The following is a 26,978-nucleotide window of genomic DNA, read 5'->3' as shown; positions in this document are numbered from 1 at the left end:
CATTCAGGAACATGGATTTTACAAAAGTCATCCTGACTGGCAGCATGCCTTTCCCTGAAGATCCCCAAGACCTTCTAAAAACAGAGACTCACCTTCCCCAATGCAAGGGCAATATTTAACGCTGCAAATCTGTTTTGTTCCCTTATCCAGAAACAGGGTGAGTGGAGTAATAGCTTTCATTGGACCAATTTCTGCTCATGAAAGGGTTGGGTTTTCTAGCTTAGACAAAGTTCTTCCATGTAAGCTTGAAAGCTTGCCTCTTTCGCCAACAGAAGTTGGTCCAATATGAACATACAAACAGCCATGCTTAGCCAGTTCAAAGGTCCATCTAGTCCAGTATCCATTGAACATCCGACAGTGGTCAATGCCAGGTCCCCCAGAGGGAATAAACGAAAGAGATAATCATCAAGTGATCCATCCCACTATCATCACGTGATCCATCCCCCTGTCTGTCCCCAGCTTCTGACAAACAGCCATAGATGGATAAATAGCCATTGATGGACATATTCTTTATATATTTATCGAGTTCCCTCATCCACCCTGTACAGGTTGTATCTCCATGGGCCAGCACCCTCAGGACCTGACCAGTCCCGAAGGAGGGAATTTGCCAAATCCCTGCTATGGCCCCTCAGTCCTCTGCCCCTTCCTGTTGCTGGCTCGTTTTACCCCAGCCAGGCTGCCCCGCTCCAACCCTGCTGTCCACTGGGGCAACATATGGCCTCAGCTCCACTGCTGTGGCCCTGACTCTTATGTCAGGCTGCTGTGGCCCAGCCCGGCTGCCCCTGCCAGGTTGCCGCAGCCTTATCCCCATGCCACTGAAAGAACCCACAGCCTGGGTGGCATGCAGCTTGTGCCAGGCTGTAGGGCCCTGGCCAATCTTCCCCTGCCAGATTGTACCAGCCCTGCTGCCCATCGGGCTGCCACAGCCCCAGCCCCACTACCACCAGCCCTACGGGGACCCAGCTGCTGCCGCGCCTGGATAAGAGTCATCCAGGAACGCCTGTGGTCCTCCCAGACCACAGATGTTGCCTAACTAGAGACTCCCAGTTTAGAAAGGTGCAGCCTGTATAATATTCTGGGTTAAACATGGGCTACAACTGAGCTGCTCACTCCTTTCTCCAGTGATTTTGTGCTTCACTCATGTGTATCAGATACGTTCAAGTGCAGAGACACACAAATGCCTCTTTAAAAAGCCATTGGTATTCCACGAGTACTACTGAAATTCAAACATCCTGAGAGAAGGCTTTTGGATTTGAATAAAGAAATGACGCTTTATTTTGAGCCGATATCATTTCATTCCTTTCTCAATGCTTCATGTCATTTAGCCTCCTCTTCTTTTTACATACATCTATACCTCTAATCTACCATTGCAGTGCAGTGAGGCAACTGGGGGATTGATATTGTCTTGCAATAAAAGTAGGAAAGCGATTCATTCAGCTCTCCAGTGTTTGCTTAAAGGTGGTTACAAACAAAAGATTTATTGAGGGCCAATTCACTTTGGTTTAACTCAATTTCTTCAGACTGTTTCTTTGCATTACAAAGCAGAGCTCGCCCCGGCAAACTGCACTGCAGCTTAACACACAGTAGGTCAAGCCACAAAGCTACTACAGTGGCCAGTGTTTTCAGCGGCAGCAGCAAGTGGTGGTTAACACAAAGGTCTCGACCTGGATGCTATTCTTGGCACAGAGCTGCTTTTTCTGTAACACTCACAGGTGGAAACAAACATGCGAGCTGAAGAGCTTAGTGCATGAGTCTCTACCACATGAGCGAATAGCCAGCTGGCTCTCAGCTAAGGCTGTAGAGCAGACTCATTCTCTCTCTCTGAAATGGACTCACTGTCACTTGGTGTGTCAGTGAACTACACACAGTGGCTATGCCTAGACTGGCATGATTTTCTGCAAATGCTTTTAACAGAAAAGTTTTCCATTAAAAGCATTTGCGGAAAAGAGAGTCTAGATTGGCATGGACGCTTTTCCGCAAAAGCACTTTTTGCGGAAAAGCATCTGTGCCAATCTAGATGTGCTTTTGCGCAAAAAAGCCCCGATCGCCATTTTCGCGATCGGGGCTTTTTTGCGCAAAACAAATCTGAGCTGTCTACACTGGCCCTTTTGCCCAAACGGGAGCAGCATAGTATTTCCTCAAGAAGCACTGATTTCAGACAGTAGGAAGTCAGTGTTCTTGTGGAAATTCAAGCGGCCAGTGTAGACAGCTGGCAAGCTTTTCAGCAAAAGCAGCTTCTTTTGCGGAAAAACTTGCCAATCTAGACACAGCCACCGAGCATGTGGGTAACATACTTCCCCGATTTGAGAAAGTGCATCCCGAGCTTCGGAGAAACCCAGTTGAACACCTGGATGAGCCCAGACTTATGATTCCGATGGGTGGAACCAAACCTGGGACTTCTGGAGCTTAGTGCATGAGCCTCTACAGCCTGAGCTAAAAGCCAGCTAGCTTTCCACTAAGGCTGTAGATCAGACTTGTTCTTTCTCTCTCCAGCTGGTCTCGGTACCATAGTCCACTAAAGCCAGAAGGTGTGTGGGTTACATATGACCTTGGGCAAATCATCTTTTGTGCCTCCATTTCCCTTTCAACCATTTTTCGATTTATATTGGAAGTTCTGGGGGTAGCGACCATCCCTAACTATGGTACATCCAGTGGGGTCCCGATCTCAGTTGGGACCTCGAGACACTACTGTAACGAGCATAATTAAAGGGTACAGAGAAGAGCGACAAGAGTGATTAAAGGTTTAGAGAACATGACCTATGAAGCCAGGCTTCATGAACTGGGCTTGTTTAGTTTGGAAAAAAGAAGATTAAGGGGGGACATGATAGCGGTTTTCAAATATCTAAAAGGGTGTCACAAGGAGGAAGGAGAAAATTTGTTCCTCTTGGTTTCTGAGGACAGGACAAGGAGTAATGGGCTTAAAGTGCAGCAGGGGAGGTTTAGATTGGACATTAGGAAAAAATTCCTATCTGTCAGGGTGATCAAATATTGGAATAAATTGCCAAGGGAGGTGGTGGAATCTCCCTCTCTGGAGATATTTAAGAACAGGTTAGATAGACATCTGTCAGGGATGGTGTAGGTGGAGCTTGGTCCTGCCTTGAGGGCGGGGGGCTGGACTCGATGACCTCTTGAGGTCCCTTCCAGTCCTATTATTCTATGATTCTATGATAATGACAGTTTTGATAGCCCAAATTGAGACACTTTACAGGGGACTGACTTTCAGAGGGTGGGTGCTCAGCATATTCTGAAAATCAGGCCCCATTAATAAGTCCTCACTTTGGGTCACCACCAATTGTGCTAGCTACTCATAAACACCAGTGCTTTTTAGAGGTGGGCAAAGGGCCAGGTGATCTGTAGGGGACAGCAGCCTATTTGGGGAGCAAGGAGAATGAATGACAAAGCTTTTCTAGTTTCAAGGAACAAGCTAGCAAAATGTAGTGCTGGGAAGCAGCCATTTATACTTCTTGATGGCAGCAATGTCTCCTCTATAGATTCATTATCAGGGAAAACAAATCTCATTCACAACTGTTTTAAAAAATGGGCCGGGGGGTCATTAGCACACAAACAACTCAGTAGCAAATGTGACATTTTTGTACCATGTGCTCAAGCCTGGTTCTTGCTGTGCTGGGGCCTTGAGTATGTGGCACAATGAATTTACATTCCTGCAAGGGAATGTCAGCAGCTAGGATGGGAGGGCAGTAGGCTGCTGCTCCCCTGCTGATCTGTGCCGGAAGGAAAACAAGCTCCCAGCCGTTCCTCTGCATCCCTTCTTCACCGGGGAGGAGGCGAACCTGCTGCTTCGTACAGAGCTCCTGCCAGCAGTGGATTAGACAACGCTGCCTCTCCCACTCTGATCAGCGCTGAGGGAAGAACGTGTTATCCTGTCACCCCCTTGAAGTCCAGTGCTACTTGCAGGGAAGTGGGCTGGTGTGGCGTTCCCTGCTGGGAAGGATCATCAGGAAAGCAGGGGAGCTTGTCGATCCCCTGAAGATCTTCTCCATGGGAGCGGGATTTGGGCAAGATGGCTCTGCCCATGAAGTCGTGGCCAGTGGCAGAGCCCATTCCAGGTTCTGAAAGTTCGTACTTAACAGGAAGCAGCAACACAAAACAGACCAAGGCCTGTCAGAGAGCAGCTATCTCTTACGCAGGAGCAGGGAACTTAAGAGGGGCAGAAGGCAACTGGAACACGCTAGAAGTGAATCAGGATGCATCATAAGAACTGAGACAGTAAGGGCAGCACTAACACGACCAAGGAAATTAAGTTCTCTGAGTTTGTGAATGAATTTAAGGGGGGAAAGGTTCAGACCTGTAGACCTGATCTAAAGGCCACAGAAGTCAATGGCATTTTTCAATTGACTACAATCAGTTTGGATCAGGGGCAAAGGAGACAGGAGAAGAAATTGAGAAGCGGTCAGAAGTAATGGCAGAGATGGGGAAGCATCTGAGAGATCAATAATATGTGGGGTACAGAATATGTAGAACCACAGTGTTTTCTAGTGGGAGTGAAGTAACTTCTGGTGTGGGGAAAGGACTCAGATGGGGAACGAAGCGCATAATTAGGGTTGCCAGTTTTTGTTAGACGTACTCCTGGAGTTTTCATCACATGACAGTTCCTGGAAGCTTCAGAACAATCCCGGTAAGCTGTCAACCCAATGAATCATGAAGACAGGAGGAGACATGTAAACTACTGAGTCCTCTGATTCAATCCCATAATGGGACTTATATTATTTAGCAGCAATGATGGGACAGTGGTTGCATGGGCTCTCACAGTAGTATGGGGGCAGGATAGGTCCCCTCCTTAGTGTCTGGGTGCAGCCCATCAAGACTACAAAAAAATAACCTTCCTAGCCCTACACATGCAGCACAGAGTTGAAGAAAGAAACTCAGCTTGGAAGCAGGCTTCAGTTTTAGGTTTCATTAGTTTAATTTACAATAATGCCACAACCAAAGAGGTTTTAAAAGTAACATTGATTATTGATTTAAAAAGGTTGGGCAGCCAATTGAGGTGTATTATAATGCTCTGGACATGACCCTGGGAGCCAGGCATTCTGATTTGCCTCCCTGTTTGATTCAAGGCAAATCACTAAGGCCAGAATTCTCAGACTTGGGCCCCTAAGTCCCTACTTTAATTCTACAGGGAGCACACACTGGCAGTGTGTTTTCAAAGAAACCACACATCCCAGACCCTGGAGACGAGAGTCTGTGAGGGCAGGCAGCTAAGCAGAGGAGATCTAATAGTTCATGGGAGTAAAGAGGAGGGGTAGGATGACCATATGCATTAGGATAATAAACACGTGACTCCATTATCCTTTCTAAACAAAACTGGACTAGAAGAGGCTCGGTTGGGGATTCCTAGCTGGAGTTTCTCTTCTTCAAAAGCATTGGAAACCTTTTCTGATAAAAACTGGGCGGGGAGGGGCAGCAATCCAGTGTGTTACAGATTTGGGTTATGGAGGGAGATTTAAGAACATTCATTAACTTGAGGTTCCCAGCCTTTTGAGACAACTTATTGTTCTACAAATATATTTAAAAGTGCAGCTAGAGCCCCCAGCCAACATCAGTGCCCTATTGTGCTGGGTGTTGTACGTACACATTGCCAGAGACAATCCATGCCTGTGATGCAAACAGACAAAGGAAGTATTATTTATCCATTTTACAGCAAGAGCAAAGTCACACAGGAAGCCTGTTTCCGGACCAGATTTCCTAAATCCCAGGCCCGTGTCGGACTCACAAGTCCAGCCTTCCCCTCTTGTCCAAATTTCACCAGCTGACCATCCTGAAGCCCCAGCTGCAGGGAGGACTAGAAGAGCGCAGGGCCCCGTGGCAGGCAAACGTATGCAAACTAGAATGGTAAGCAGGCAACAGCAGAAATGCAGGAAGACTCAGCCCAGTGGTTCATTGAGGTGAACCCAGTAGCTCTCCAGTTCTGTAGCAAAAAGGTTGCAGCTGCTTTTTAAACAGACACGTTGTATTATTCAGCAGCATGCACCCTGTAGACCAGATGGGATCTGCTCTAAACCTGCAGGGAGGGGAGTCCAGAGTACTAGTAACCAATACCCGGAAGGCCCACTATTCACTGGGAACCAGCAGAGGTATCTGTCCTCGTCATACCACATACTAGCAGCTAGAGACTAAGCTAAGCTTCTTGCCTAACACACTCCTCAAGTTTACTATTGGAGGAACAGCGTTTATTAAATGTAAACAGCATCATGCCGAAGGTCAGAGTCCTGCTGCTACAGCGTATCCCAAGGTAATACCACTTTAAGCTCCATATAAACTCTTAAACAGTTTCTATCCTAAAACCAGACCGTAGGTGGTACAGTTTTTTACGATATGTTATAATAGTGCAATAAATCTGTTAGCTTAAAATCGAATCTCCGTGGCCTTTTAGAGAAATCATCATTAAATGCAAGGCCCTGTTAATGATGCCATCCCAGTGAAATTGTTTAATCTGCTGAGGGGGTGAAAGGTCACCAAATGAATTTTTTATAATACATCAACTTGACACGCAATAGGGAAAACTGTAATAGATAAAAGCAAAGGAAAAGGGCACTGTCTTCTTCTGATAGGTCAATAGCAGCCAAGAGAGTCACTCATCCACTTTTCCTTCACTACTGTGCTCCTTTTCCATTTAATATGGACACCCAATTAATACCTCAGCACCATAGACAACCTCATTTTAGGTGAATTATAGCAATTTCTTCCCCCTGCTCCGAAATGAAAGTGATCACAATACATCATAGCATTGTGCGAATTAACGTTAATTGATTCGAGTTACCAAGCACTGATGGGCCTCTTCTATAACCTGGGCCTTATTGGGAGCTGGAAGGGATGGAGGGAAGATTAGATTGCACCGTCCGTTGCTTTGACGACGGCAGTCACCTGACGTCTTGTTAGACAGTTGTAAGGTTCTATTGCAGGCCCCAGTGGGGTCGTCAGTAAACTGGAGTGATGTCCAAACATCATTACACGCTGCTCCGATATTAAAGCAAAGGGATTAGCACCTTATTGCAAGCAACCTGGATTTGTCATTGTGCTGTCGTTATCCAATTTCCAGCTGATAATGTGACTGTGGCCTGCGGGCATGAAGTCCTACAGCCAAAGTAGGGTATACAGAAAAGGAACCCAAGTGCCCAGCACCCAAAAACATTTAACCCCTGACTCGCTGGCTTTCTACAAACAAGGCATGTGAAAAAAATGAATGGCACATTCAGCTACAATCAAACTGCAATGGGGAAGTGACGGGCCTGTCTTCTTTCACTCTCACTGATTGGCCTAGTCTAACTCCAGGGGCGTGGATGGTTCAATATAAGAGCGACAGCAATATAAATGAGGGGGAAATCAGGTTCCCACAGCTGAGGCTGTTGTGATGCTGCTACTCGGCTTGTACATGGAGATCACCGTACAAGCCGCCATGCGAGTCAACAAAAGGCTCTCATTTCCTATATAGTGACACCAGCTGCTCCCACTCATTGTTAAGGGGGAAACCTGGCATGTGCGCAGCTGATGAAAAATATGTGATAGCACCAAAAGGCCGGTGACATATCTCTTTTCAAATATATTAGAGAAGTGGCATTACATGTAATCAGCCGGGGCTTAATCCCAGAGCACTAGTGGCATTCATGACTTTTAAAGGAGCTGCTTCTTGTTTCTCAGGATCGGGCCCATTCACTTTAAAAGGAGAGTTAGTAACAGACTGCCTTTCCTGGCCATTCCCCATCCCCATGTGTTTAAGGAGCTGTTGTGGTGTCATAAATCACCTCAAGATCATATCATCCGATGAAGTGGGTTTTGCCCACGAAAGCTCATGATACTATACACAGCCAGTCCCCGACTTACGAACTGCACTTATGTCCAACCTCCCATTAACCCCATTACAGCTGGTCCCCAACTTACGAATGCACCATCTGCACTTACAAACAGCATAGCTGTATGTGAAAGCGTGTATTTCTGACTTACGAACAAATCGCGTTACGACCGGGTGTTTGGAATGTAACTCATTTGTAAGTCGGAGACCGGCTGTATATATGTTAGTCAGGGTTCGTCTACATTGCACACGTATTTTGGAATAAGCTAGTTTGGAAGAGAAATTCTGAAATAGTTTTGAAACAGCGTGTCTACACAGCAAATGCCCATTGAAATAGGACTGAGCTATTTTGAAATAGCGCGTCCACACTCATTGGACATTGAATCGCATTTAAGGCCTCCTGGAAGCACTTCAGGCAGGGCATCAGGATGGCACTTACTTCCTGGAGCTACTTCCTGAGGCTATCTTAGGCTTGAGCTTAAAGGAACCCCCTGTATATAGTTGTGTCTCGGGCTTCTCTCCTTTGCCTACCTCCCTGAGGGACAGCAAAGCCTATTCACTGCCTGCTCTGGTTGCCCCTGTGGACACCTTGACACTCCCATCCATGGAGCCGGGCCTGCCTCCAAGTAGTCACCAGCTCTTAGACCCCATTCCATACCTCCTGCTGCAGTTACCGCAGGCTGCCCTCGTGGCCCTGCAGGAACATGACCCTCAGCTCTTTGTGGGACACCTCCTCTCTTCTCTCCACATGCTGTTCATGCAGCATTACCCCTCCCACCCTTCCCTGTACACCGTGCACCGCTGCTTCTGGTGATGGGACATCAGTTCCGACTGGTGGGACCGGATCATCATGGAGTGGTGGGATGACCGGCAGTGGCTCCAAAACACAGCTTCAGGGAACTCTGCATGTGGATCACTCTGCCCTCAGGCAACGGGACACCCACATGCAATGCGCCATCCCCCTCCAGAAGTGGGTCGCCATCATTATCTGGAAGCTCCCTAGGCCAGACAGCTACTGCTCCATCGGGAACCAGTTCAGCATGGGGAGATCAACTGTTGGGTCGTGGTCATGAAGGTATGGCTCTCTCATGCTATTGTCCCAGGAGGGTGGTGAACTGCAAGAATGGGGTTGTATCCCTGCCTACTGTAGGAGAGGCAGGGAGGGTGTTCGGTGGGACATGTGTGTGAACAGCAGACGCCCCTCGCCACCCACCGCTTCCCCCTGGGTGAGTCTAGGGACAGTCGTGGAGCTCACCTGATGGGCCTTCCACTGCATCGTCCAATCCCTGGGTGACATTCTGGGAGGGTGGTAATGGCTCCAAGGACTGTGTGAGATTCTGGCTGGAGGATATTGTCGACCCTGTGACCTGCTCCTCTTCCTTCTTGGCTGTAGGCCTGCCATCTGGGAGAGTGACAATGGGCATCTCCCAGAGTCCACCACTGGCGGGGAAGGGACTGACTCCCTTCCCAGAATACGGTGGAGCTGGTCATAATTCTGGCAGCTCTGGAATGCTGCCCTTGAGCAGAAACTATACTCCTTGGCCTTAGTATAGGCCTGCCTGCGCTCTTTTACCTTCATCCGCACCTGCTCCTGGGTACGGATGGGTCCCCTCTGGCCCAGGCTGTTGGCCATTTAGCCGTAGATCTCTGCATTCCTGCATCTGGTAGGAAGCTCCTAGAGGTTTGCCTCCTCTCTCCGGATCCCAATGAGATCCAGGATCTCTACACCCGTCCAGGATGGGACCCACCTCCTCTGCCCTTAGACAGGGGCTTAGAAGCTGCCAGTAGTTGTGCTGCCAGCCATGGGGGACTCAGGTGCAGCACTGTGGTCTGCCATGGCAGCAGGGTAGGCAGATCTGGGTGCTGCTGTGTGGTACAGTGTGAGCCGGGCCTGCCATGTGCCACACACTGTTTCCTCTGAGGCTGCACCTTTAAAGCCTGCAGGGGAAGGCGAACTATAGAGTCCTGTTAAACGTGGACAGAGTGGCCAGCAGGACACCTGTGGGAAGCCACGTGGCCACTCATTTTTTAAAAAAACCACAACTGCACTGTCTACACACGCCCTATTTCAAAATAACTATTTTGGAATAGGCGTGTTCCTTGTAAAATGAAGGTTACAGATTTCGGAATAAGAAGCCCGTTATTTTGAAATTATTTTGAAATAATGGACTTGCTGTGTAGACACGCACTTTGTTATTTTGAAATAACGCTGCTGTGTAGATGTGCCCTGGGGTGCCACAGGGCTACTCATTGTTTTTAAAGTTACAGACTAACATGGCTACCACTCTGAGACTTCTAAATCCCCAGAGGGCACTTGATGTACATATCCCCTCAATAGAGTTATAACCCCAGTTTTTCCCAAACAGATCAATTTCATGTTATATGTTGGTCTCCTACCTTCTTCCCATCCACACCCCTACCTTTACCTTCTTCTCCTCCGCTTGCTGTGTTGCTACCCCTTCCCATCCTCACCCTAGCAGCTGAACTGGAATCATCTGGCTCTTGGAGAGCTGTTGCCTTAGCAGCTGCTGTTTCAGCAGCAGTTGCAGCAGGGTCTGACTTTAATTCTCATCACCTGACTCTGGTAATTCACAGGTGTCACCCTGGAGTGTGATCAGCGCATTTCCAGAGCTGCCAAGCATGGCATGACACTTCTGAGTAAAGAGGGCTTTTTATGTACAGTGGCTATTAAACAGAGGGGAGCTCAGTTTTGAGGGTGGCTTAGGGGGTTGGTAATGGGCAATTGACCCTTTAACCCATCAATAACTGGAATGAATCTAGGAAGGATACAGGGAATTGGCAGAATAAAACTATGGACTTCAAGAAGCCATACTTTAGCAAACTCAGTGCTTTGGTAGGCAAGATCCCAACGGAAGAAAGTCTAGGGGAGGGGAAGTTCAGGAGAGTTGACAGTGTTTTAAAGAGATATTACTAAGGACCTAAGAGTGACCAGTGTCCCCTCTAAGCTGCAGGGCAGCACAGCTTCACAGGTGATTAATCAGCACCGCCCAGTCAGAGGCTCAGGGCTGTGCAGGGAGCTAATTGACTGGGTGGGGCTGATTAATCACCTGTGAAGCTGTGCTGCCCCACAGCTTAGGGCAGGGGTGTCCAAACTTTTTTCAAAGAGGGCCAAATTTGATGAAGTGAACATGCGTGAGGGCCGACCATTTTGCCTGACATTCTTTGAACCATTACAATTAAATGCAAATTAACTATTTTATGCAAAGTTTATTGCAAACAGCAAACGACATAACACCAACTATACATGTTGTGTCCAAATATATTTATAACTGATTTAGACCAACTGACATTAACTGAGATTTTACAATGTATTCATCTCAATTGAAAAAAAAACTTGCCTACACTAATGTGAAGGGTGAAACTGAGATCTGGACTGCAGTACATAGGCTAGGTCTGGTTCAAAGGCAGTCCCTGATCTCAGCAGCTGCGGAGTCCGTCCCTGATCTCAGCAGCTGCGGAGTCCGTCCCTGCACTCTCAGCCCCAAGGTAGAGGGCTTCAGGGTCAGAGGCGGGCGGAGAGCGCAGGGCATGCTGGCCTCACGGCGGCCCGGGGGCAGGGCGAACCCGTAGCCAAGCGGGGGAGCGGGGCTGCGGACGTGCCCTACATGGTGGACTTTAGGACCGCAGCGGCCGCCATGGACGGCGGCGGCACGGCCGGAAGCGGCGCCAGTCAGAGGAGCGCCGGGGAGCCAGGAGAGGGGGAGGAAGCGGGGCTGTCCCTGCACTCTCAGCCCCAAAGCGGAGTGCAGGGGCAGGGTTTGGGACCGCGGCGGCGGCGGCCCGAAGCGGCGCGCTGAGTGCGCCAGTTAAAAAAAGCACCGGGGAGCTGGGAGAAGCGGGGGGCCGTATTAAATCCGACTGCGGGCCGCATTTGGCCCGCGGGCCGGACTTTGGACATGCCTGGCTTAGGGTATGTCTACACTGCATGCTTATTTTGAAATAGGGTATTCCGGAAGAAATACCCCGAAATAGCTTATTTTGAGATAGCACGTCTACACTACAGGGAAGCCTCAAAATTAATCCAAGGCAGGCTCCCCTAATGTGCACATGCTACCTCAATATGGATCCCCAGGAGGCTCTGGGGAGTAATTACTCTGAATGGCTCTGGGGAAGAGCTACTTTGAAATAGCATCAGTGGAGCGTCCACACTACAGCTATTCTGAAAGAGCTATTTCAGAATAGGCATTGTTCCTCATGGAATGAGGTTTACAGAAGTCAGCATAAGCCATACATTACTCTGAATTTATTTCAAAATAACAATTGCTGTGTAGACGCTCGTGCTGTTATTTTGGAATAATGGCCGTTATTCTGAAATAACTAGCCAATTAGTCTGTCATTTCAGGTCTTCTCTCCTGAGCTCTCTCGCTCTGTCTCTTTCTCTCTCTCTCTCTCTCTCCTCCTACTGCCTCCCCCCCGCAGTTCTCCGTCACATCATCATCTCCATCTCTTCCTTTCTCTTCTCCCCCTCCTGCCTCTCACTCTCCCTTTCTCTTCTCCTCCTGCCTCTCTCTCTCCCCTCCGTCTCTCCCTGCCCCCCTTCCCCTTCCCTTTCCCTCCCACCATGGCACTCGGCTGAGTGCTACCTGCTCAGCCGGGCTGCTGTGAGGGAGGGGGGCGGAGCAGTGACGTACACGGCCAGGGGGTGGGGCCGTGTACATCACCGCCCCGCCCCCCTTCCCCTCCCACAGCGGGGGAGCCCAAACAGCCCCTTGCACTGCTGGCTCCCCCGGCAGCCCGGCTGAGGGGCGCAGCACTCAGTTGAGCACCACAGCGGGAGGGGAAGGGGGGGCAGTGACATACACGGCCCTGCCCTCTGGCCCTGTACGTCACCGCCCTGCCCTTTTACCCTCCCTCCATGGAGGCTGGGTTGAGTGCTGCGCCCCTCAGCCAGGCCCAGGCCAGAAGGGAAGGGGGGCAGGGCAGTGACGTACACAGCCAGGGGGCGTGGCCATGTACGTCAGCGTTACAGATGCACAGACACTGGGCTACTATTCTGAAATAATGCTGCTGTGTAGACACACTCTAAGAGGGAACAGAGAGCAACCAATCCCAATGCATAGAAATGTAGGAAGTATGGTAAGAAACCACCCTGGTTTAATCAGTAGAACTTCAAAACCCTGAAACTCAAAAATGAGCAAAACAAAAAGTGGGGGCAAGGTAAAATTATGAATGATGAATTTAAAGGAAAAACACAAGTATGGGGGGACAAAATTAGAAAGCCCCAGTCACAAATTGATTTTAAACCAGTGAGGGTACGTCTACACTACCCTCCTAATTCGAACTAGGAGGGTAATGTAGGCATACCGCACTTGCAAATGAAGCCCGGGATTTGAATTTCCTGGGCTTCATTTGCATAAGATGGGCGCCGCCATTTTTAAATCCCAGCTAGTTCGAACCCCGTGCCGCGCGGCTACACGCGGCACGGAGTAGCTAGTTCGGATTAGGCTTCCTAATCCGAACTAGCTGTACTCCTTGTGGAATGAGGAGTACAGCTAGTTTGGATTAGGAAGCCTAATCCGAACTAGCTACTCCATGCCGTATGTAGACGCGCGGCACGGGGTTCGAACTAGCTGGGATTTAAAAATGGTGGTGCCCGGCTTATGCAAATGAAGCCCGGGAAATTCAAATCCCGGGCTTCATTTGCAAGTGCGGTATGCCTACATTACCCCGCTAGTTCGAACTAGCGGGGTAGTGTAGACATACCCTGAGGGATATAAGGGGTAACAAGAAAAAACATTATAATATATTATAAGCAAGAGAAGACCAACAACAAGGTCAACCCATTACCAAAGGAGGAATGAAAGGCAGAAATAACAGAAATAACAAAAAATGGCAAAAGTGTTTAAATGCCTTTTGTGTTTCAGTTTTCACCAGAAAGGTTAGCAGTGTTTGAACGACTGATCTAGTGAACAATGATGCAAATGAAGTAGATCTGAGGCTAAAATAGAAAAGAACAAGATAAGAATTACTTAGATAAGAAAGATGCCATCAAGTTGGCAGAGCCTGACTTAATATATCCTAGAATACTTAAGGAACTAGCCAAAGAAACTTCTGAGTCATTAGCATTTATCTCGGGCATGTCTACATAGTAACTAGCCTCTAAATTCGGCACCTCCCACTCAAGATTTGAGAAACCTGAACTGTCATGTCATGCCAGAGGTGAGGCTGGTCCTTTGTCTCTTACCACCAGGTTCTCAAGAAAAGGTGGGAGTATATTAACCAACGCTTTATAGAAATAATACCATCTAGACCTTTAGAATAATAATTCTGCATTTGTAACCCTGCTTTATTTTACATTTGATTGCTATTTGATTACTATTCTATATATCTTAATAAAGTTTTAAGTTCATTTTTGTCTCAATTTGAGCATCCTGTCATAGCCCGAGGGGTCTTTCACATATTCTGTGTAGCCTGATTCTGGGACAAGAAGCTTATTATCTTCTGATCAGATTAATTGCTGATCCTATAATCCACACTATCCACATTAATATTGTTAATCTCTTAAATCAGGCAACAATCTGTGCTGAGCATACTGTAGCTCGGGGCTGAAGACACTCAGCAGGAATTCTTCTGGCTACCAGAGGTTGTTGTGGTGCCAGGCACCGGAACTGGGAGTAGGGTTACTAACACTCTCAAAGCTCCCACTTCTGGCTCCCAGGCAATATAGAGGAGAAGCAGACAGCAGCCTGAGTCAAATGCAGAGGGGTGAGCACCTGGGCCATAGGGGTGGTGAGAGAAGAGGGGGAGGCACAGGGAAACTGGATGAAGTGATGAGGGTGAAGATGAGGCTCTGGAGAGGCTGGTCCTCATACAGGTGGACAACCTGCCATTGCCATCAGCTAACTCACTAGCTCAAGTGATGGTTCTGTGAGCAGAAGGTTCTAACCCTGCTAATCAACTATATGAGAGTCCTCATGGTTCCATATAATGGACAGGCCCTTACAAATATTAAGAAATTACATACAGCCATTTCAGTAAAAGGAAATTCCAGAATTAACCTTGCGGTGTAACCTTAATTCAGCCACTAATTCACAATATGCAGATGCATTATGATGACACTGTCTATAACTACATGACAACATACTATTTCACCTTTATTATTGACCCCTGCCTCGTTCAGTGCACAGGGTGGATGTGGTTCACTGAATGAGCAGCTGTGTAATATTTTGCTATATCCACATAGTTCGATATGTGACCCAAGGCCTTACTTATTATGCACTGAAGACAAAATACTTTGTGTCTGTGCACATACGCCCACACACACTCTTGGTATATACGTATAGGCTACATCCAGACTGGCCCCTATTACGAAATAGCCATGCTAATTTCCAACTTTGGAATAGGGAAATCCGCGGGGGATTTAAATATCCCCCGCGGGATTTAAATAAACATGTCCGCCGCTTTTTTTCCAGCTTGGGGAAAAGCCGGAAAAAAGCGTCTAGACTGGCGCGATCCTCTGGAATAAAGCCCTTTTCCGGAGGATCTCTTATTCCTACTTTCAAGGCTTATCAAGGATCTCTTATTCCTACTTTTCAAGGATCTCTTATTCCTACTTTCAAGTAGGAATAAGAGATCCTCCGGAAAAGGGCTTTATTCCGGAGGATCGCGCCAGTCTAGACGCTTTTTTCCAGCTTTTCCCCAAGCCGGAAAAAAAGCGGCGGACATGTTTATTTAAATCCCGCGGGGGATATTTAAATCCCCCGCGGATTTCCCTATTCCAAAGTTGGAAATTAGCATAGCTATTTCATAATAGGGGCCAGTCTAGACGTAGCCATACAGAGTAGTATTTCCCAAATGGTGTTCCACGGAACCCTGGGGTTCCATGAAGCGAAAATAAGGGTTCTTTGAGAAAATTCCATTACAATAAAATTTTATGATTAAAAAAATAATAATAATTAATATTTAAGCATTTATGAATTTTATTGAAAACAATTTTCATTTGTGTTTGCCACGATAAGTGTCCTTGTATAATGCCAGCTTAGCCAGAGAGTGATATTAGACTGTTATTAGAGGTTCTGCAATTTTTTTTCGAGTTTAAAAGGGTTCTGACCAAATAAAATTGGGAAACACTGATATAGAGCATATTATGATTGTGCTTTCTCTGCCGTCCATGTACCTATTAGCAATCATCTCCTTGGTGAATCAGCAAGCAGCAGAGTGAACTAATCTAAAAAAAAGGAGTTGAACTGAAACCATGTAAAGAAATAATAAAAGACAACTTGTTTTAAAAGGGGCCTGGCAATATGATAAAGAGTTTTGCTGTTATGCAGAGTCGCTGCTAGGGTCCCCAGAGCTACCTGTAGACACTTCATGGGCGTTGTGAACAGGGAGTCCCAATCTCCGTTCCCCAAAGCTTTGCTAAATAGGGACAAATGGCATGGCAGTGTTATTGCCCATGTGATGTTACAGACTGTTAAGGCTGCCCTAAAGAGCTCTGAATCTCATTTGTTTCTGCAAGACACAGGTGTGGAAGAAAATTCCCCTCCCCCATGAGGAAAAATACACAGACATACACAATCTGTCTGATTATCTCAGCCTCACTGCCCCTGCTTGTGCTGGTGTGCACTGTCTAGATTCTAACGAGAGACAGACAGAGGCGATATTACATGTCCCAAAAGGAAAGATCTGATTTAATTTTACAGGTTAGCCAGGGCCTTATTACATCACAAGCCACAAGTGATGCCATAAAGTCCAAGACTGATGGGGAGTAATAAATAACACTACAGAGGAACCCAAACAGTGAAGGACAAATAGTTTCCTCAGGTTTGGTGGTGTTGATGTATCCCCCTGGTACATGTGTGTCCCAGGTGCCACTCTGTATAATCAGGCCCTAAATTAGAGCCTGTCCCTGAAGACGCTTATTATTGGATGCATTGCTTACTATTAAGTAGTTCATTGATGTCAGGGGAACTGTTTATGGGAGTAAACACTGTACTCAGCAGTGTTTGCAGGAATTACCTATTCGTCATAAACCTGAGGGGGAAATTTTATGGATATGACTAGAAAATAATATTCTATATGCATTCTGAGTCATCATGTGCACTTTAATGAATCATCCTATAGAATTTAACAGAGAATTAATCCTTGCTCTATAGAGTGTTTTTTGAAGAATATCAAAAACCTGGAGAAAGGATTTCATTTTGTATAAAATTGAATAGGTTTTTAGAGTCATGCCTGTGGAACCCTATTACGTTTCTATAAATACCTACTGGTTAAAGCCCTATTAGTTCTATAGGGTCTATAGAAATTATAAAGTATGCAGTACACAAAGAGAATGGGAAGAGGATATGGGAGGTACAGAAACGTAACATCATCTAATATGCTTTACACTTAAATACACATCCTCACTCAGAGGGTATGTCTAGACTACATCCCTCTGCCGACAGAGGGATGTAAATTAGACACATCGAAATTACTAATGAAGGGGGGATTTAAATATCCCGTGCTTCATTACAATAAAAATGGCTGCCGCTAATTTTCCAGCAAAAAGCGGCAGTCTAGACGGGGATCGGTTGGCAAGGAAAGCCTTTTCTGACCGACCCCTTATGCCTTGTGCAACGAGGTTTACAGGATCAGTCGGAAAAGGCTTTCGTTGCCGACCGATCCCTGTCTAGACTGCCACTTTTTGCCGGCAAATTGCTGCGTTGGCAAAAGACAGCAGCCATTTTTATTCTAATGAAGCGCGAGATATTTAAATTCCCGCTTCGTTAGCAATTTTGGTATGTCTAATTTACATCCCTCTGGTGACAGGGATATAATCTAGACATACCCAGAGTTCTTTGTTTTCTTAGCTGGTGGATTATGTCTATGAAATGTTACAATGGGAGAAGCTGAGCCACCCCAAGAGCACCCAGACAAAGAACTGTGCTTCAGAGAGAGTTGTAATTTCATCTCTGCTCTACAGGGGGAATAATCTGTGCTAGACCTTTACTACTGGTTGGCGTTTGGAAAGGAGAGCAGCCAAGGCTTTTTGTTTCCCTCTGCCTGCCTGTAGATGAGGGGGAGGGGAAGGAACACGTGGCCCTGCAGACTAGCGGTGTGGGTACCATGCACATGGCAGTAGTAGAAGGGTTCTGTCTGTTATAGATCATCTAAAGACCCCTCAGGCTATAATACTTCATTCTTTTAGATCTGGAGACCCTTGGTTCCATCCCTAATTTGTTGCTCACGGCTTGGAGGGAAACCCCTCCCCATTGCCCACCAGCCTTGCCGCTGTGATACTCCCCACACACCACAAAGTCCTGCTCTGGCCCCCATCTCCTGCCCTGACTCCTGCACCCCCACATCTCCCTGCTCCCAGCCCCCATGTCTCCCACCCCCTGCCCTGAGTCCCCTGTCCTGCACCCCCACTCTCCTGCACCTTCCATCCCCTACTGAGTCCTGCACCTCCCAGCCCCTTTCCTGAGCCCCCGCCTCCTGCCCTGATTCCCCCACACACCTTCCAGGTCCCTGCCCTGACTGCTGCCCCTTTCCCCCCAAACGTGAGCCCCCACAAGGACCTGGGCTACACCAGGTAAATCCTCTAGTCATACATAAGCTTTGAAGGATACATAAAAGTGGCTCACTTACCCAGCACAGCCCTCCAGTGGCGATGACAAAGCAGACTGTGTCACCATTAAAGTATCAATTGGTAACTCCAGGGCTTGCTGAAGATCCCCAACCTGCTGAGCGTTGATTATAGCGCTGGCCAAGCTCTTCAACCTGTCACTTGGCCAGGAGGGGACATGTTCATTTCTCAAAAGGCCTGGTGCCTCTCCAATTTCAATGATCAGCACTCTTAAGGGGGCAGCCGACTGAGACGGCTGCAGAACCCGCATGCTTGCTGCTCCTGTCTGGGTTTTTCCCCAGACAGCCCTATTGCAAAAGGCTGAGCAAGATGTCACGGGAGGGCATTGACGACTCCTCTTGCTGACATTGTCTGCGATAACCTTTAATGTGTTCTCACTCCCTGACGCACTCTGAACTATCCGGACATCATCGTGTCCAATCTGTAAGAAATCAGCCAGGCGATGGACCACTCTTCTTTGACCCTCCTCTCCAATGGTCTCAGATATGGTAAAAGCAGCATGGAGGGAAAAGCCAGTATGTATTTCTATGGGGTCATCTCCATGAAGGAGGATGTAGAGAAGGTTGTTCTCAAAGCTGAAGTAGTGGGTGCCTGCCATGGCATTAGTTGAGAAAGAGCTGGAAGAAGATGAGACTAGTGGGATGTAATTCCCTTTGATGAAAACCTGAGAGCTGCGTGGTTCATCGTAGAAGATGGCGATGAGCAGTCTGGTAGAGTTTTGACCACTGATGAGGCGGAGTCTTAAGGTCGGAGGTGTTAGACAAGTGAAGCAAACCTTTGTCAGCCTGTTGGATGACAAGACTGAATAGAAAGCCTGTGGGTGGTCTGAGGGACAGCAAGATTCATGCAAAACTTCACTGCTGAAAGCCTCCACAAAACTGCCGGTCACTGACACCACTGAAGATGGCCTCCTTCTCTCAGTAGCACTGTCCAAACTTTCTAGGATCACCAGTGCATGGTCTGTGTCTTTGCAGTAGTAGCCTCGTGTAGTGGGCTTGAAGATGCACTTGGTGTCGTCTCTGTAAATGCCTGTTTAACAACAAATAAACAAAGGGATGTGTTGTACCTGCTTATTTGCATGGCACACCGTCCAGTGTTGATGCTGGTATGACTGATAATGCAAGGACTTGTTTCTCTAAGATGTGTTGGCAATGAACATATACAAAGGCAGCAAAATTGCCATGAATGTGGTATTCTTTGTGAACCTTTTAGGTTTCATATCTATTACCACCTTGCTTTCCCCTCTCCTCTCCCTAGCAATCTTTTGAACTGAGATGCATTGTGCAACAAACATAGCCCATAGTAAGGGGCAGCACATTGCTGTGCAGTTCAGGGAATTCCTAGGGAATTAATTGTTGTCCCTGTTCCTTACTTTGCTACAGGGAAGAAGAAATTTGGTACTGCAGTGAATTACTACCCTCTTCCTTCCTGCTCTTGCATTAGATAGCTGTGCTGGCCAGCCTTTTGCTTCCCACCCACCTGCTCTGGAAATGAGGTATGCAGTGCCCTTACTGAACTATGTTAGGTCCAAACATAGTATCCTTCACTAGGCATAAAGTTAAGGATCTTTTTCCCCTTTACATCCCTGCATAAATGTGCAGTTTGAGCTATCACCTAGCCCACTGAAAAAAGGACACGTCTATACTTACTGTGTCAGAGATTGATCTTCTGGCATTTGATTTAGCTGGTCTAGTAAGGAACTGCTAAATCAAATGCTGAGGGCACCCTCTCCCCCGGTTGGTGCCAGTGCTCCTCGATTCACGGTATGTCAACTCCAGCTACGGGTACAGCTAGACTACACATTTTTGTTGGAAAACGGTATGCAAAATGCGCTTTGCATTTTACATACTCTTTTCCAATTCTTTTGTCAGAAGAGGCCTTTCCGACATTTGGCCTGTCTAGACTGGGCTAAATGTCAGAAAAAATCCCTCTTTTGGAAGCCCCTTTCTTCCTCGTAGAATGAGGAATACAGGGGCTTCTGAAAGAGCGCATTTGCTCTTCCGCAAAAAAAAAAGTGAAAGAGCAAACACGTTCCCTGGACGTGCTGGAGTTTTTTTGGGATACCTCTGGTGTCCCAAGCCACCCTTCCCCCCGCAGTCTAGCCATATCCTATGTTATTTATGTAGCTGGAGTTGTATACCTTAAGCCGACCTTCCAGGTGTAATATAGACCTGGCCTCAGAGAGAATAGCCATGTTAGTCTGTATCTGTAAAAACAATAGAGTCCTTAAAGACTGGGGTACGTCTACACTGAGGGCTAAAGTTGAATTACAATTCACAACTTCAGCTATATTAACTGCATAACTGAAGTCGAAGTACCTTAACTCAGCTTTTGGTGCTGTCTATACTGCAGGAAGTCAAAGTAAGTGCATGCTTCCCTCAACTTCCCATGCTCCTCATGAAATGAAGTTTACAGAAGTTGGAGTGAGAAGGCCATTATTTTAAAATAATTTTGAAATAACGGGCTTGCTGTGTAGACTAGTGCTGTTATTTCAAAATGATGTGAGTTATTTTGAAATAACACTATTGTGTAAACATGCCCTAACCAATTTGTTAGGGCATAAGCTTTTGTGGATAAAAAAAACCACTTCATCAGATGCATCTATTAACGTATTTTTAATCATTAAAGTTTATGCCCAAATAAATCTGTTAGTCTTTAAGGAGCCACAGGACTCTTTGTCATTTCTAACCCACTGTGTTCAGCTTCTTGGCTTCTGAACAACATTACAAAGTTAAGGGAAAATAAGATAATATCTAAAAAAAAAAAAAAAAAAAAAGATTGTTAGAAGCATAAAAGAAGAAGCTGTAACAAATAGGGCAATTTAGCCTTAAAGAAGCTCTTTGTTGAAGTATACGAAGAATAGGACAATGAAACCTATAGAGTACTCCTCTTCGCCTTCCCTCACAGCCTGAGACTAAGGAGACACTTGCTGCTAGGCCACACATACAAAGGAAGAAAAGGAAGTGGCACTTTGTTGAGCAAAGAGTAGCACTCCAGAACTCCCGCTACAGGATATCATAAAGGCTAATAACGAAGTAGGACTGCCACATATCTTCATGTAGAAGCCATCCTCTGTTTGTTTAATGGCTGCTTTGATCCTGCAAACCCTTACATAAGTCGATGGGACATGACTCAGGTAAAGTCACTCAGGTGTAGGAGTATTTTCTGGACAAGCCCTGCAGCGGCACACACCATAAAGGAAAATGATGAAATTACATTGACATCAGCCTTCTTTAAATGTGGTCAGGAAATGAGGAGCAAGTGAAATTAAAATCAGGCCCACTGCATGGGAACAGCTATTTTTAGGTATCCAGCTACCGTATTCTTTTCCAGCTTCAGCAGCACAACCACTTTATCAATAATGGGGGAGGAGGGAGAACAGCGGCTTCATTTAGATAGCAGAAATAGAAGAGCTGCATAAAACATTTTTTTTATATTCGAGAGCACAAGGAACATGCTCTGAACAGCAGGCAACCCATAAAGCCTGACAGATCTCATCATTTGCTCTCCTGGAAACAGCCGAGTCATCCCCCTCCTTTCTGGTGACATTTCGCTTGTCGCCAGATAGGCCTTGCTTGTATTTTGTCATCCCCAGGTTGGTCCTTTCCTCTGCTCCTTTTCTATTGCGAGCTGGTTTGTGGTGCTTAGTTGGTTCTCTGAGCTCCCTGCCTCCTCCCCCCATACACCCTCCCTCCCTTTCTTCCAAATGGCCTTATCTGCCCGTCACAATTGCTGTGGCCTGCAATTTCGATCACTTTTAAATGAAACCCATGCTGGCCTAGGTAATCATAATGTCATTTACAATTTACCACAAAACACGTTTATTCAGTTAGTAGCACACTGGAGAAAGAGAACTCCATATGAACTCGCCACTGAAGGCCTAATCTGATTATTTCCTCATGAAAATCCAAGCAGGGGTGCTTGTAAAAAGGGGCTGAAAGGAGAAGGGAAAAGGGAGGCCTGGTCACAGCTGACTCTCATAATCAATGCGAACAGATAAGTGACATGCTGTGTCAAGGGCAGCAGCTAATCTGCCCCAGGGCTTTCCTCTAAAAAAGGCCAGAGTGGACAGGACTTAATAAATACTGAGTGACCACTGAATATTGAGCTGGCGTGCTATTTACATTGGAGATGAACAATAACGGTGATAAATTCCAGAAGCGCTCCTTCTAAATGGCTGGAATTAGATTAAGTGTGTGTTTGTGTGTGTTTGAGAGTGAGAGAGACAGACAGAAAGACTGAGAAAGCAACAGACCTGTGAGTGCATCTCCGTGTTATAGAGAGAGAAGTCAGTGTGTGAGAAAGTGGACACGTGTTTGTGCGCATGTGTGAAACACAGAGAAATTGGGGGAGGGCGCTTGTGTTGCCTCTCTCTTTACTTGATACTCAGGCACTAGATTCCCCTTCTGCAGATTCACTGAGTCACGTTGCTTATTTTATTTATTTATTTTTTTGAAAAATGCAGGTTGCTTCCAGGGCTTCTGACAAATATTAACTTTGTGTCAATATTTGTCCTTCCTGTCGTGAAATGAGGATTTTCCACCTCATTTCACTTTTGAAAAGAAAAATATGCCGAGGGGGTCCTCTTTGCTTAGGGAAGAAAAAAAAACACAACAACAACATCTCGTATCCGTTATTTAGAAAAATGAAGGCAGGAGAGTTGGGTTTGGGGGGGCAGGCGGGCTAAGAGTGTTTTTAAAATAGATGTTTTGACTTAAAGGCACATTGAGTCTTTTGCAGGTCTCCTGTCCTTCCTCCATCTCCCAGTGCCAAAAACTAAAATCTAGAAAAAAATGATATATTTAAAATGGAATGCAATACAACAACATTAATGATTTTCCCTTCAGGTTAACACCAACATTTTCCTTCAAGAAGTTTTATCCATTTTGTCATATATTTCACAATTCACAGCATGAGGAAAATAGAGGAGATTGTTGACCAAAACAAAAACAGTAGCTTCAGGGGTTTTTTTTAATCAAAATAAAATAAAAGTCCTGCAAATTTGTTTCCATCTGACTAAATTTGCCCCTTATTATTTTCTAATTTAACTGCAATTATGGCTATGCAAATATAAAAAGGAGTGGGGCATGTGATAGATGGTACACTACTTAGACATTGTGACTAACTGGCCTTGGGCAGCCCAGCACACGTCTCTGCGGAAGAAAAAAATATTTCTCAGGACTACCTGCCCCCTTTTGACCTGATGATGTCTGATTTTGAGACCAAAAGCTCAAAGTTAAGAATTTAGAAATCTAACAAAAGAGGAAAATGAAATGAATGGGGGGTGGGTGTTGATTTTTTTGGGGCGGGTGGCAGAGAAACTTCTTTGATAGCCTCCTTTTTGTCATTCTGAATTTTCACTGAAAATCAATTGCAAATTTCATAGCATCAAAGAGCTGGAAGAGACCTCAGGAGGTCAGCACATTCAGCCCCCTGCCAAAGGCAGGATGAATCCCAATTAAATCAACCAACCAAGGCTTTGTCAAGTTGAGACTTAAACACCTCTAGAGACGGAGATTCCACCACCTCCCTAGGTAACCCATTCCAGTGCTTCACCACCCTCCTAGGCTACGTCTAGACTGGCATGATTTTCCGGAAATGCTTTTAACAGAAAAGTTTTCAGTTAAAAGCATTTTCGGAGAAGAGCATCTAGATTGGCACGGACGCTTTTCCGCAAAAGCACTTTTTTGCGGAAAAGCGTCCGTGCCAATATAGACGCACTTTTCCGCAAAAAAGCCCCGATCGCCATTTTCGCAATCAGGGCTTTTTTGTGCAAAACAAATCTGAGCTGTCTCCACTGGCCCTTTTGTGCAAAAGTTTTGCGCAAAAGAACTTTTGCCTGAACGGAAGCAGCATAGTATTTCCAAAAGCAGCACTGATTTCTTATAGTAGGAAGTCAGTGCTTTTGCGGAAATTCAAGCGGCCAGTGTAGACAGCTGGCAAGTTTTTCCGGAAAAGCGGCTGATTTTCCGGAAAAAGTTGCCAGTCTAGACACAGCCCTAGTGAAAAAGTTTTCCCTAATATCCAACCTAGACCTCTCTCATTGTAACTTGAGAGCATTGCTCCTTGTTCTGCCATCTGTCATTACTGAGAACAGCCTCTCTCCATCCTCTTTGGAACCTCCCTTCAGGAAGTTGAAGGCTGCTATCAAATACCCCCTCACTCTTCTCTTCTGCAGACTAAACAGACCCAACTCCCTCAGGCTCTCCTCATAGGTCATACACTCCAGCCCCCTAATCATTTTGGTCACCCTCCGCTGGACCCTCTCCAGTGCGTCCACATCCTTTCTATAGTGGGGGGCCCAGAACTAGACACAATACTCCAGATGTGGCCTCACCAGAGCCAAATAAAGGGGAATAATCACTTCTCTAGATCTGCTGGCAATGCTCCTCCTAATGCACCCTAATATGCCATTAGCCTTCTTCATTAGCCACTAGCCTTCAAGGGCACATTGTTGACTCATATACAGCTTCTCATCCACTGTAATCCTCAGGTCCTTTTGGGTACTAACCCTTCATTCTGATCCACACAGGCAGACTCTTCTGCTCATTCAACATCCCACTGAAGCTAATGGCTACTGATCTTGCAAATCCATACACATGCAAGTGACTATAATCCCCTTGCCTTCAATGGGGGCACAATTAGGCCGACACTGAGCCCTTTTCAAAATCCTATTCTGTGTCTGTGTGCGTGTGTGTGTGTGTGTGTGCGTGTGTATGCACGCACACACACATGGGTATGGGAGTGTGTGTGTGCAGTTGCGATCATGTGAACCTGTGTGTGCCTGTTATAATCATGAATGCATGTGAATAGCTGTGACAGGACTAAATACATGACATTGCCTCAATGCTTAGGTCAATACATGTATTAATGGGTGAGTATGAGTGAATGCATGTAATACATGGGCTTGCACACACACACAATCATGTATTAGCACATATATTTGCACAAATATTTATATGCCATCTATGGTATTTATGTGGCCTCCATCATCACAATATCAAAGGCCAATGTCTATACTACACAGAAGATTGATGCAGTCGATCTTCCAGGTTTAATTTAACAGGTCTAGTGAAGAGCCACTATTCGAACTGAGAGGGTTCCCCCATCAGCACTGGTAGTTCTCCTCCTCACAAGGATTAAGAGAAACCAACAGGGTTTGCTCCCATCAATCTCCCGCTGTATGGAATGTGTGAAAACGCAATTTAAAATACATCAACCCCAGCTACGTAATTAACGTTGCTGGAGTTGTCTATTTTAAGTCGACCTTTTCAGTGTAACCTTGGCCACAGTCTTTAACTGATTTATCCTCAAAACTCCCCTGTGAGGTCAGGAAGTTCAATTTATCCCCATATCACAGGGGGGAAATAAGACACAGAAGTGACTCCTGTTCTCCCAAAATCTAGCCTAATGCCCCAAACATTGGACAACCCTTCCTTTCTAGTGAATTAATAAATGAAAATATAAAAATTGCTTTGGTCTGTTAATACTGTGCATTTTGTTTATAGATGAGTGCAGGCATTGATCTGGGAACACATTTATTATTAATTATTAAGAATTTGTTATTAATAATATGCATTATTAATAAAATAATAATAATAATAATAATAACATGCATTATTTGTATTATTAACTCTGACAGTAACTCCTAGAGTCCATAAACCTATTGTGCTGGGAGCTGTACAAGATAAGCAATGCATGTACATTAAGGATAACAATACATTTCACCAATAAACCAGCAGCAATTAATAAACTTTCTTAGTTCCCAGCAGCCCATGCACATAAATAAACTGCTGCCCATTGTGACCTAATCACATCTTACCTAACTCGCATTGTCACAGAACACCAGGGACAAGGGCAAATCTGAACACACAAAAGATTCCAGAAGATGGGGCTTAAAATAAAACAACCACAAAGAATGTTGTGAGCACACTAGAGTTGTTCCTTCATGCCAGAGGGGTCTTCTCTCATGCCATAGCACAGACAGTCTGCACTTCACCTCCATGGCCAGCCCATGGGCTTGAAGAGTAGATTGTAAGCTAATTGGGGCATAGACTATCTTTTTGTTTTATGTGCGTACTGCACCTAGCACAGCTGGGTCCTAGATGTGCCTGTAATATAAACAATAATAATAGAATCAACAGAATCATTGAACTGGAAGGAACCTCAGTCCTGCACTCCCGGCAGGACCAAGCACTATTTAGACCATTCCTGACAGGGGTTTGTCTAATCTCCTCTTAAAAATCTCAAGTGATGGAGATTCCACAGACGCTCTAGGCAATTTATTCCCATGTTTAACTACGCTGACAGTTAGGAAGTTTTTCCTAATGTCCAACCTAAACCTCCTTTGCTGCAATTTAAGCCCATTGCTTCTTGTCGTATCATCAGAGGTGAAGGAGAATAATTTTTTCCCCTCCTTCTTGTAACAAGCTAGGTACTTGAAAGTATTCCTTTCCCTCACCCGGCTTGTTTTGCCACATCGATCTTGAACAGCTGGACTTTCTGTGGGGAGGGGGGAAATTTCACCCATAGAAAAGATGCTAAAGTGGGGAAAATGCAAACAGAACCTCCCTGCTGCCTAAT

The 26,978-nt window shown here is 46.0% G+C and overlaps 1 protein-coding gene across 14 annotated transcripts in view; it reads right to left on the bottom strand.

Moving 5' to 3' along the window:
* Positions 1–26,978, bottom strand: part of PKHD1 (PKHD1 ciliary IPT domain containing fibrocystin/polyductin) — a 417,767-nt gene that overhangs the window by 25,476 nt on the left and 365,313 nt on the right. For 13 of the 14 annotated variants that reach the window (XM_075923339.1, XM_075923341.1, XM_075923352.1 and 10 more), the window contains one exon: positions 18,398–19,424. The exons of the other annotated variant lie outside the window; for it this stretch is intronic. In XM_075923339.1, the coding sequence (XP_075779454.1) occupies positions 18,398–19,424 (1,027 nt within the window). The remainder of the gene's footprint in view (positions 1–18,397; positions 19,425–26,978) is intronic. 14 annotated transcript variants of the gene reach the window in all.

This window comes from Pelodiscus sinensis, chromosome 3 (assembly GCF_049634645.1).
Source record: "Pelodiscus sinensis isolate JC-2024 chromosome 3, ASM4963464v1, whole genome shotgun sequence".
Taxonomy (NCBI): Eukaryota; Metazoa; Chordata; order Testudines; family Trionychidae; genus Pelodiscus; species Pelodiscus sinensis.
This window is presented reverse-complemented; position numbering and strand designations above follow the sequence as displayed.